The following is a 12,490-nucleotide window of genomic DNA, read 5'->3' as shown; positions in this document are numbered from 1 at the left end:
TCTGATCTGATCAGGGAAAAAAATAGCCTTGGGTAAGAAGAAGATGCAGATGTGTACTTTAAGAGCCGCTTTGGGCATATTTCCAAAATGGTAGCCACTCCCAAATCTTGGGGACACTACAAGGTGGACATGTAGCCATCATCCATTCATGCATTCTTATCCAGGGGGGACAGGCTTCTGTTCCTTGAGTGCATTGACTCATTGCTGAGGCCTTGTGTGTTCAAGTCCATCCATCCTGGAGGAAGAATAGGTCACAAGAGGCTGAGAAAGTTGGCAGGAAAACTCACAGGGTTTTTATGTATATTTTGTGTCTTGATTTGAGCCCTACAGACATCCTTAGAGAGATGTAGGATTAACTCTGTTTTATAGATAAGGAAGCTGAAGTTCAGGTAGATTAAGGGATGGGTCTGAAATCACAAGCTGAGAAGTGGCAGATCAGGGCCTTGATTCTAAGTCTACTTAGTGCTCGTTCTCAAAGCCTTTGCCTTCCCAGAGCTCTTCCCCTTTCTGCTCCCTGTGCCTCATCTTCTAAGGAACATGAGTAACCTGATAGGGGAGTTGAAAAGGAAACTGCACTCAGACTGCACTCAGGACTCAAAGATCCTGACCCGTTTACTAATGAAATATGTCTACCTCAGGATACATCACATATGTTGGTGCTGGCCAGTAAACAATTTTTTGTGAAGAGGAGGGAAATAGCCAAAGAGTTATGAGGAACAATGAGTTTATCATATTTCTCCTGACCCTGGTCACCCAGGATACTCCCTAAAACCCCAGAAATTCCCAGATTTGCCAAACATGCATTTGTCCTTTGCAAAAATAAAAAAGCAATAAAATGAGCTGTCAAACTGTCGTTAGGGTTGGAGCAATGGGAAGTCAATCTTTCCCCAAATTCTGGATTTTCTTTACAAGTTATTTGAAGCAGCATTGTATGAGAAGTGCAGCTGTATTAGAGAATGTGTGTGTGTGTCTGTTGGGGGTGGGGGGAGGTGTAAGTGTGAGAGATAGAGAAGAGAGAGAGAGACAGAGAATAGAGAAAGAGAATATGAGCTTCACAAATACAAAGCAATGAGTTTTTTTCTAACAAGCCTGGCTGAGTTTCCAGTAATTCTGCAGCTGTGACATGACTAGTCCACTGAGATATTCAGCACTGGTTGGAAAAATACAACTAAAGTTTATTCAATCAATAGCAAGATGCAGTGATGCTTTTAAGAGTCACCTGACTTGTAAAAGTGGCTTCACCAAAGATAGGAAAGATGAACGAGTTGTCTGCTTTTCTTCAGACCTGGCTCTGTTTTTCTTTCTAGACACTTCACAGGGTACAAAGATTTCATATAGAAATGAGACACCTTGTCTCTTGAAGCATCACCATTGATATCTCAATAAGACTAGTCCTCTCGTTAGCCGGGCTCTCTTACAAGCTGTACAACAGCAGGTTTGAAGTTCTGCTCAGAGGGTCTTAATTGCCCTTGTTGAGTCTGCTTTGGGCCATCTGTGCTGACAGAACACTTAGTCCTCCCTCCCATGACATTTCCTTGCACACAGTGACCTCCATGTTCCAGATTGAATGTGATTTCCCCGCCCCATGTGCACGTCGTGCGTGTCACACCATGTGGCGATGAGCAAAGCCAGTTCTCTGACCCAAGTGAGGACTGCCAACAGGGCTCCCTGCAGCACTGCACCTGGCATCTGAACCTACAGATATCTGTGTGACGTCACGAAAATCACCCCAGCTCTCAATTTGCATGTAGAAGGGGGTTGTTGGGGCAAAGAAGTTGCTGTATTTAAGGATTTGGTGAGAACAGTGGCTAAGAAGCACTGATCCTCTCTCCTTCTGAGCTCTGATTTCCCTCCACTTTGGGTCCTGGCCACTCCTCCAGGAGCCACATGGTTACCTGGCCCCACAGCAGCCTCCTGGCACTGTAGTTTGGATACCAAGAGCCTGCTTGGGCCCCATTCTTTCCAGCCTGATGGCTGAGTTCTGAGAGTAGGAAACAGAAGGGAGTACCTGGGTACTGGAGTACCTGGGTGAACTATGGCCCTGCCGCATTTGTGGTGACCTGCTACTCGAGACAGTATTGCTTGCAGATGGACGTCTTTGCATTTCCCCCCTGGAATGAGCTTTCTTAATCTTCTCCCAGAGTGAGCTGGCTGCTCTTCTAGCTGCAGCCTCAGCAGTTTCTGGACAGATTTTGTTGGTTTACGACTAAGCAGGAAAAGCAGGAAAAGTGAGCTCCTGGGCCAAGAGCTCAGCAGGGGTTCCCTCCCTTCAAAGAAAGTGTAAAGAAGGTGCTGAAGTTAGGGAATCTGGGGCTCTGCTGTTAGCACTTGTGCTCCACACCCTCCCTCTGCCTCAGAAAGCTGGGCTGGGTGTAGCATGTGACCACAGAGGCAGGGACTGCACCCCAGAAATTGATTCACACTTTTCTGCTCAGCTCACTAATGCCATGGCCCTGAGAAGATGACCTACTGTGGCTGTTCCTCTGTAACATTAAAGTGCTTCTACACAGCATCTGCTATGGAACCTGAAGGACGTCGGCATGCCACTCATGCCCTCACACCACTGATAAAGAAAGCAAGGAAGTATTTGGCCTACAAGAAATTTAAATATAAAGTTAAGCTAGGATGCAGGCTAAGATGCCATCCCATCCCTGGTGCCTGTTTCTTCCCTGGCAGGTCTCCAAGGACAACTCGTTCAACTCTTGCCCTTCCTCCAGGGTGCCTAGTCTCAGTGTGTCTTTCTTCCACCTCTGGACTCTTGTACTTTGGGCTATGGGTGCCCACTTTCTGTAATCCCTCCATTTTACTCTGCCTTCTCTAAGGGCCCGTGAAACCAAGGCCAGCTACCCTTTAACAGATTTTGAACCAAGATCATAGCACGTGGCCAGGAGGAAGTTAGAATCACTCTTACCCTCTGCTAGACTCACTTTGTTTGCACTTGCATGTGAGGTACTTGTGTGCCTCACAAGTAAGCAGGATTGAATAAAGTGGAGCCTAATGAGTGGGGCTTTCTGCATATTGGCTTCTCTCATCAGGATACTGCATGCCAGAGAGCCTGGGAATAACCTCATCCATGATGGGTTAAAATAAAGTTTCTCTCCTGCCCATGGATATCGATGATGAGAGAGAACATGCAATTAACCTTGAATACTTTAGGTCACTGGCCCGAGCTTGCTTACTGCTTGCTGCCTCAGTCCCTTCCCTAAAGAATAGGCAAACCATAGAGAACCAGAACCAGGAGTTCCAGGAAGGAGCAAAAATAGGAATTATCCCACCCTCAGAGCTGCACAGTGATTCCAAGAGGCTCATGAATCATTCTGTGCACCATATAGAGAGAATAAATGGGTTGTACCTATATGCACTGGTATTTTCAAAGATGTATAGGTACTGTTGTGGTTCATAAAATATAAATTTATTTTTTAAACAAGTGCTTAATAAGTTATTTTGATCCAATAATGTCTTTGGGAAGAGAATAACCTCAGAAGTTTAGCTGCAGGGTGAGGATTTGGGTGCTCTGCCTCAGCTCACTTGTCCTGAAGATAAATGTCCTCAGGCATGGAGCTCTGACTTTGTGACTAAACAGTAATCACCTGTCAGTGCAAGTGCCTGTTTCTCCAGTATAATCAGTGGCACAACATTCAATGCACGGTTTAGCCACAGTGCCAGGGCAACTGCAGGCAAAGGGAAGGGAGGACGGCCTTGCCACCTCATCAAAAGAAAAGACTGGCTGTCAGAGAATATTCCAGAAACCCCTGGACTTAGGACTGGGAGACCATGGAGAGGGTATCCTAGGACACAGCTGGCATCAGGAAGTGCAAGGGGATCCACAAGCCCAGGAAGTGGTAAAATTCCTAAAATCTTGCCCCTGCCATTGGCTTATAGGGAGCCCATCCTGATGGTTCAGCTCCTGTGATTTCACCCAATGCTGCCTCAGGCCACTCCACCAGCCACAGGTGTGAGTACCTCAAAGGAAAGGCTTTGTCCAACCCTCTGTGAAAGGTGCCTTCGCAGCAGTGCTCTAAGTTGATTCTACCTTTGCATACCTGCTGGGGATTTAAATTTCATGGAATTCTGCTACGAGAAGGAAGTCTGTCTTCTACCTCTTTCCTCCTTCCCCTCACCCCCACCCCAGCCTTGGAGAAATAGCAAAGGAAGATGCTTCTCTTCATTAGTCTATACCTGCAGCTCAAAACAATGTGTCTAATACTGGTAACTGGTAAATGGGAACTTGAGGGAACTATGTCTTCACAGCTGGGAGCAGGGGGATTCACCAGGTGCTGAAAAGTAACCAGAAAAAGGTCTTTTTTTATGTAGCTGTAGGGAATGGGTAATGGGATATGTCCTTATTTCCTAACTACTCCAAGAGAAAAGCCATACTTCCTTTTTCTTCCTGTGAAGTGGAAGAAATCTGAAGTTGAATCTACTAAGTTCAGGGTTCCCACCAGCTAAGAGCCTTACAAGTGCATCTGAGCTCGCAGCCCATGAGAATGAGTTGTTTTATGGAAGGCAGGATTCTTATTAAAAGTCCATATGATCTCCATCACAGAAGCATGTTTTCCCTATAGCTATCTCTATCCCATTGCTAATCTGGTTGTTGTATGTATGGAAGCAAACTTCTTCAGCCCGTAAAACTCACATCATACTGTAGTAGTGTTTGTGAAAAACATTTTTTCATTTAAAAACAAACAAACAAACAAACAAAAAAAAACAGCTGATCATAATGCAATAGCCAGCTTTGTGCAAAGTAAAATTTGTAGAGAAAAACAATGAAAATATGCTACTGTCTTTCACTGTTTCATTTCAGTTGCTCTGAGAGAGATAATAGTGTAGGACATGCTGCACGAATAGAGTTGAACATGTTTCCTCTGCTCCCAGAGAACCTGAAATACCTCTTTAAGCTCTTCTCACTCTCAGGGCATCAGTGAAGAAGTAGTTAATAGGCCCTGCACAAAGAAAGTTCTGACGGAGTCCTTTGAAAGACCTGGTTTGTGGCCCACCACCCAGAAGTCCCAGCGTGATTCATAATGAGTCTCTGTCCTGAGAGTTACTCTTTCCTGTGGGGGACCAAAGACAGGGGGAATAGGGCCTGCGAGTTCAGGCTTATGTTGTGAGAGGGAGTGTGAGGCCAGCAGAAGTGATACCAGTGGGCTGGGGGAGCTCCCCAAACGTCGGTGAGACCTCCACCCCAGCTGGTGTCCAGGCTCTTGACACCATTGAGAAGATAATAATTCTGTCAAGGAATTCAAGGAAGAGTCAGAAAATAGTAAAAGTACAGAGATTTATTGCAAAGGGCAAAGTACACATTCAAGAAAAGGGAGCGTAGGCGCACTCAAGAGAGTCACACAGTGGGGTTTGGGATTTCTGTCTTTATGAGTTTCTTTAACCAAGGGGTGGAATATTCATGAAAATTCTTGGGAAAGGGTAGAGATTTCTCATAACCGCAGTGGCACCTATTTTTACAGCAAATATGGGTGGTCTTGGAACAGTCCTGGCGCTGGTAGGTGTGTGATCTAGTATGTTAATGAGTTTATAATGAGGTCCTAGGAGAAACCTAGGTCAAATCCAGCCACATACTGGGTTCAGTAGGTATTAGCTAGCTTGGTCCATGCCCTGTTTTTTAGGGTCTTATCAGCCCATAGCCTCTAGTCATGTGAAACTGCTGTCTGGAATTTTTATTCTCTTGTGACCACCCTATATTATTCCTGTCTCAGACGAGGAGGGACGTGTGCCCACATGTTGCCTCCTTCTGTAGTTGAGCTGTCTACTCACCCATTCTTCCAGCTCCTGCAAGGACAAACTTCTTAACATAACTGCTACGAGATTAGCATCCTACCCTAGTTCTCCTTGGATAGTATGGGGTGAGCTAGCAGAAGGGGAAGAGGGGAGGTGTAAACCTTTTGTGAAGGTCTTAAAAATATGCTCATTCTTGGGGCAGGGCCAGGCCCTTTGATAATTACCCACAGCCTTGGGCCTTGGCATGGGAGAGATCTTTGGATCTTATCTTACAACCTCAATTTGTGAGGCAAACGTGATAACCACTACACTACAGAAATTCCTCATACAACCTCAAATTGTATGCAAAATTAGACATAGACCCGCCAGAGATGATCATCTGAACTAAGCTGCAGAGACCACTGCAGGGAGGCCAGTGATGGATGCTGTGCAGGCTCCAGGTGTTTTGACAGTTTCCTGCAAGTCATTCTCCTCCCACTTCATCCTTGGCACCCAGGCAGGTCTCTGAAGTAGAAGGTTATGGGTTATAAACAGCCTAGCTTTTCACCATTTTGTGAAATCTTTCAGCCAACCTTTTCCCTTCTATTCGTTCAGTAATTTATTCCACAAAGAATTATTGAGGACCTGCCTGCCATGCCTCAGGCCTTGTGCTAAGTTCTGGGGGAAGGCTTCTGACTTCATGAAAATTACAGTCTAGAAAGGAAGCAGATAGTAAATAAATAAGTAAACAAATCAACAAGATAATTACAGATTGGTATAAGTGCTATGAAGGACATAAATGGCAAAATGAGATGGAAAGTAACTGGGAAGGGCTGTACTATAAGGAAAGGCCTCTCTGAAGAGGGGACATTTGAGCTGAGTCCTCAAAAAACAGGAGTGACTGCAAAGAGCTGCAAGAAGAACATTCCCGGCAGAGGGATTGCAAAGACAGAGAGGCAGAAAAGCCTTGGGGAGTTCAGAACGGAAAGGCCATGGCTGGAGTACAGTGAGGAGAATGATTTTGGGTGAGTGCAGAGAGAAGTCAGGAGCCAGGCTATACAGGGCCTGGGACGCCATGATCAGAGTTTTCATTTTATTCTGAGAGCAACAAGTATTAAGAGAAGTGAGTAACATAAAGATCATTGTATGTTCACTGCCACATTGTTTGTAATAGCAAATTAGAAACAAATGTCATCAATATGGAACTGGGTAAATAATTTTAGATTCATTGCAGTGACATGCAGCAGTTAAAAACGGTGAGGCATATCTATATATATTGCTATAGAAGGATTTGCAAGATACCCTAAGTGGGAGAAGAGAGCTTAAAAATATGTTACAAAATGTATTTTTAAAAGAGGAGATGTATATGTATGTAGGTTTGCCTGTGTATAAAACATCACATAAAGGATATACAAGAGGGCTGGGCATGGTGGCTCACGCCTATCATCCTAGCACTTTGGGAGGCTGAGGCAGGCAGATCACCTAAGGTCAGAAGTTAGAGACCAGCCTGACCAACATGGTGAAACCCTGTGTCTACTAAAAATACAAAAATTAGCTGGACGTGGTGGCACATGCATGTAATCCCAGCTACTTGGGAGGCTGAGACAGGAGAATCGCTTGAACCCAGGAGGCGGAGGTTGCAGTGAGCCGAAACTGCACCACTGCACTCCAGCCTCGGCGACAGAACGAGACTCCTTCTCAAAAAAAAAAAAAAAAAAAAAGGATATACAAGAAGCTGATAACAGTTGCTTCTGGGGAGAGGAACTGGGGCACAGGGTGGCCAGGGCGGAAGGGAGACTTACTGTTCATAGTATATCCTTTTGTATGTTTAAATATCCTACAATGTGCCTGATCACTTATTCAGCAAGAAAGACATGGTGTCTGAATTGCGGACACCCTCATTGCTGTGCAGAGAATGGACTGGAGAGGGCAAGAGCAGAGACAGAGGGTCAGTTAGAAGGCTCCGGCAGTGGTCCTGTTGAGGGATGGTGGTGGCTTGACCTGTGGTGTTGGTAAATGGAGAGGAAGAGATGTGGATGGATTCACGATTTACTTTAGAGGCTCAGCCAGCTGGGCCTGGTGTAATTACTGCTGTATTCCACACTGACATTCCCTACACCCACAGTTTAAGAAAACTTTGTGCATTTGAGATGGGAACTGGGCTTACCTGACTCTACCTTGACTTCTCTGACATCTTTGTGGTGGGAAGGGTTCTTGGGCTCCTTCCAGGTGCTAAAAACCTCTGGATTCCAGACAGTGATGTATCACAATGTGGAGGACATAGTTATGGACACTCACCCCTTTCATAGACACATGCAACAGTTGCAAACAACTTTTAATGGCTACAAAAAACAAAAAGAAACAAAACAAAGTTACACTGAAGAAGCCCACTTATTTCTCAATGGAACTTTCTTTCTTTGCAGAGAGATGCCAAAGGCCAGTACCTGTTTGACCTTCTTTGCCACCACCTGAACCTACTTGAGAAAGACTATTTTGGTATCCGCTTTGTAGACCCAGATAAGCAGCGGGTAAGTCAATATTCAAAACACAAAAGGAGGACAGAGCTAGTCAGTAAGCCTGAGGTCTTGAACTGTCATTCATATTCAAAGTCAAGCTTCAGGAATCAGGGACCAACCAGACCCTGCAGTTGGATGTCGTCTCTTCAGATCATAGCATTAGACCTGGAAGGCACCTTGGGTAGAGCTCACCTGGAGAAGCTTGTCATTTTACAGTTGCTGAAATGGCAGGCTAGGAAGCTTGAGTGATTTGCACAAAGTTGGAGGCAGAGCAGCTGGGCTGGAGTTGTGGTCTCGGAGCCCAGGTCACAGGTGGGCCTCTCCTGCCCCCTTTCTAGTAAGCAGCTGAACCACATTGTACCGGTTAAGAAAGGCCTCACCAAAAGTGCCATACCAACCCAATTTAGACAGGACAGAGACAGAGCCAAACCCGCATGGGCCTTGCAGATCTTGCAGTTCTTGCTCTGCTCTACACAGCATAGGCAGCTCTGCAGACACAGGGCATTCTGACAGACAAGGGTTCTGATATTCCAGACAGATACAGGAACAAGTCCATTATCTCAGGCCCCTGCCTATTTCTCCACCTTCATCTCCCTGACCTGTCTTCTCCCTGCTGTGGTGCCACCAGACAGTAATATTTTTGCTGTCCAGATACATCCTACCTTCTTTCTTTGCAGAGCCTTCATCTAGAGAGTTCCCCTGCCTCGAATCTTCTCCTTTTCCTCACCGCTCCACACTCCACACCCTTGTTCCAGCTAACTCCTTTTCACACTTAAGATCTTAGCTTAGACTTTCGCTTCCTCTGGGAAGTCTTCCCTAACCCCACTCGGTATTAGGGATCCTCCTATGGGCCCCCATGTGCCCTCTGCTACCCTGTATAGCACTTATTACAGCATTCTGTGATTACCTGTGTTCCCTGCAAAACTATAAGTTCCATGAGGGCCTGGACTTTACCTCATTCATCACTATCTCCCATGTAACTAGCACAGGCCTACAATGTAGTTGGTGTTCAATAAACGTTTTCTGAAGAAATGAACGCGTGAGTGAGTTAATGGCTTATAGTGTTGTATTTCTTACGTCCATTTGCTTAGCCTCCCACCTGCAGTTTCAATAACTTCCCTTCATCTACCCTTTGCTCTTTGTGGAGATGTACTCTCTGGCATCCCCACTGAAGTGGAGAGGTAATGGTGGACTATTTTTTACAAATGTTGTTTCTTTGTTTGGTCTAAACTTTTATCCTTAAAAAGGAGGGCTGGCTGTGTGCAGTGGCTCATGCCTGTAATACTGGTACTTTGGGAGGCTAAGACAGGCAGATTGTTTCAGCCCATGAGATCATGACCAGCCTGGGCAACATGGCAAAACCCTGTCTCCACTAAAAATACAAAAATTAGCTGGAAATGGTGGCGTGTGCCTGTAGTCCCAGCTACTTGGGAGGCTGAGACATGAGAATCACTTGAACCCAGGAGATGGAGGTTGCAGTGAGCCAAGATCACACCACTGCACTCTAGCCTGCGAGACAGAGCAATACTCTGTCTTAAAAAAATAATAAAATAAAATAAAAGGAGGGCCAGTTACTCCAAGGTCTCTTCATCCCCTAGAGTAGTGGTATATGAAGAAAAAAAGTCAAATTGTATCCTGTTCATTGGTTTTTTAGTTAGGTCAGAATGTGCTTGAGGAGAGTAAGAGAATATGTGGATGTGGTCAAGGTTAAAATGAGAAGGAGCTAGAGAGAGATAAGAACATGTGAAAGAGGAGAAATAAACATTTATGGAGTTCCTACTGCTTGCCAGGCTCTGCACTGCACACAAACCTAGTTCTTCCAGCTGATGTATACTGCTCACTGAGTTGTGCCAGGCACTAAGCTAAGAGCTTCACGTATGTTATTCCATCTCATCCTTGACGAAATGAGATGAGTATCCCTAATGATAATATCTGTTCTCCAGATGAGTAAATAAAATCTCAGATAAGTTAAGTAACTTCCCAAAGGTAAGTGGCAAAGCCAGCCTCAAGCTCAGACCTGTTTGACTCCAGGGACAATGTGGTTTCTGAGATTCCATGCTGAATGCATAACTGATAGCCTCTGAAAGTTGTGTAATTCTGTGCCTTGTGGGAGGGGTTAAGGAGAGCAGAGAGACTTGAGAGAGTATCTGAGGGTTTGTAGGGAAATGGGGACCTGTAAAGAGTTGTCCTTAGTCCACTGATTCATGGTAGGATGGAGGAGCTGAGCTCCCCTGCTCCCTCAGGGTGTAAGGGCCTAAAATAAACCTCCTTCCCTGGGTCTCGAGACAGTCCGAACCCAGCACTCACATCCATCCCCATGTCACTGCTTGCTCTGCAGGAGCCTCCATGCATCTGGAAGCTCTCCTGGTCTCTCCTGGAGGAGCTGTCCTCACTCTCCTTCCCCAGGATTCCTGACTCAGGCCCAGGGCCTCCACCTTCTCTTGGCCTCTGCTTTGTACCCTTTCAAGTCCCTAGAGTCTGAAGATTGTGCCACATTGGCCCATTCACTCAAATAGAGGAGGAAACCCTCCTCTCTGAATCTTCTTTTCCTCTTCTTTTAATCCCTCCTCCCTAAGCCCGTGTTGTCTGTTTGCTAGTGAATCTGGGACTGATTTGGTCAGGCATTTACAAAAAGCCACTCTAGCCATCACCATATTCTTGGGTTCCTCTCAAGATTTCTCTGCCAGACGCCAAATCGTATGGATCGACTGTGACAGCTCTCCAGTCCCTTCTCACCCCTTGCTACTCTCTTCCAGCCTCAGTCCTTTCTTGAGCTCTCACTACAATAAAACTAAAATCTTCTTTCCAGCTATTGCCAAGGGGAATAGCCTTTTGTCATTCAGCTTTCTCTTCCCTCTGCTGATAATGCATCTCACAGTCATTAATTTCTACCTTCCTTTGTTTATTTCTTTTAATCTATCAGTCTAATGTCTAGAGGTGTTGGTGTTCTGTGTACTGAGTCCCTGGCACTGACTACGTTCTCCTAACTGTCCACAACCCCGGTGTGCTCTGAACAGATAGGCCTCCTCCCTCTTCACAGGCATACCCTGGAACCCCAGTTGTTTCTGAGCAATTTCATCTCTTGCCTTTGCCTCCCTGTGAAGCTGAGCCGTGGTGGGCCGTGTAATGTGAGAAGGACCTCTTAACCACATTGAGTGGCTATAATGAGTTGCCAGCCTCATGGGAACTCAGATCAGCAGAAGCAGGAGAGCAGAATGTCAGCCCAGATTATCCGTGTGGAGCTGACGGAAGAACTGGCTCTTAGTGGGTCCATTAACTGCATGACCCATGACCCAGCCCAGAAGGTGATCACTGGGAATTAAGGGAGGCCAGGATGCTGACTGCAGGGCCCTGGCTGCTCTCCTGCCAGAGGGAGGACTCTGCCAAGACATTACACTAAATGGAAGTAGCCAGAAAAGAAGGAAGTATGGGCCCAGTCCCTTTGCCATTCAGCAGCTACCTATTGAACACTGTGCTAGGCACTGGTGATACAGTTGTAAACAAGATGGACAGTTCTGGGCCTTCATGGAGCTTATATCTGGCAATGTTAAGTTACCTCTGGATAATCAAACCCCAATTAATAGCAGTCCTACCTAATCCTGTTAGCAAAAAGCAACAAACATCAATAATAAATTTTATAAAGGACCCATGTAGAATTAACAAACACATATAGAATGGTTTCATTGCTTCCCCCAAACATTTAAGTACCATGGGAAAATTTTTTTTGCCTCTATGTCCTGCCTCCTTGAAAATCCAAGGGGAAAAGGGTACTATCCTACACGTTGGTTGTGGTTAGTTATCATTTGAGATTTAGATTTTAAAACATTGCTGGATGCCAAGGAATCTTGAGTATGTGTTTTCTAACACTAAGGGTTGGCAATTTATGTTACTCAAAGAAAGATGGAATATATACCAGCCATCCCTGACTTAGGAAATTTCCACTTATCGCTGCTTTCTAGAGTTGCTACCAATATCTTCTATCCCCGCTCTGCTGCCAAAAAAAGAGAAAAAAAGCTGGTGCATAACACACACACACACCACCCATTAAAGTCAGTATTTCCCAACTCAACCCAGGTGGGGCTCTGTCCCCGCCACACATACATGCAGTTGCTTGTGCCTAATCGCATGCCAAAAACATGGCTGAGAACTTTGGCACCCTGCTTTAGAAGACAGCATTTCCAGGGAAGCCCAGAAATGGCATCTGAAGCTGGAACTATTCCCCCCTTCACAGCTGGCTTCATGGGAGCTCATTTCAGAAAATC

The 12,490-nt window shown here is 45.6% G+C and overlaps 1 protein-coding gene across 3 annotated transcripts in view; it reads left to right on the top strand.

Moving 5' to 3' along the window:
• The window catches only part of FRMD5 (FERM domain containing 5), a 339,478-nt gene that overhangs the window by 276,705 nt on the left and 50,283 nt on the right, over window positions 1–12,490 (top strand). For all 3 annotated transcript variants that reach the window (XM_015142115.3, XM_015142118.3, XM_015142112.3), the window contains exon 2: window positions 8,136–8,240. In XM_015142115.3, coding sequence (XP_014997601.1) covers window positions 8,136–8,240 — 105 coding nt within the window. The remainder of the gene's footprint in view (window positions 1–8,135; window positions 8,241–12,490) is intronic.

Source organism: Macaca mulatta, chromosome 7, assembly GCF_049350105.2.
Source record: "Macaca mulatta isolate MMU2019108-1 chromosome 7, T2T-MMU8v2.0, whole genome shotgun sequence".
Classification (NCBI taxonomy): Eukaryota; Metazoa; Chordata; class Mammalia; order Primates; family Cercopithecidae; genus Macaca; species Macaca mulatta.
Note: the sequence above shows the minus strand (reverse complement) of the source record. Positions and strands in the feature narration are given on the sequence as shown.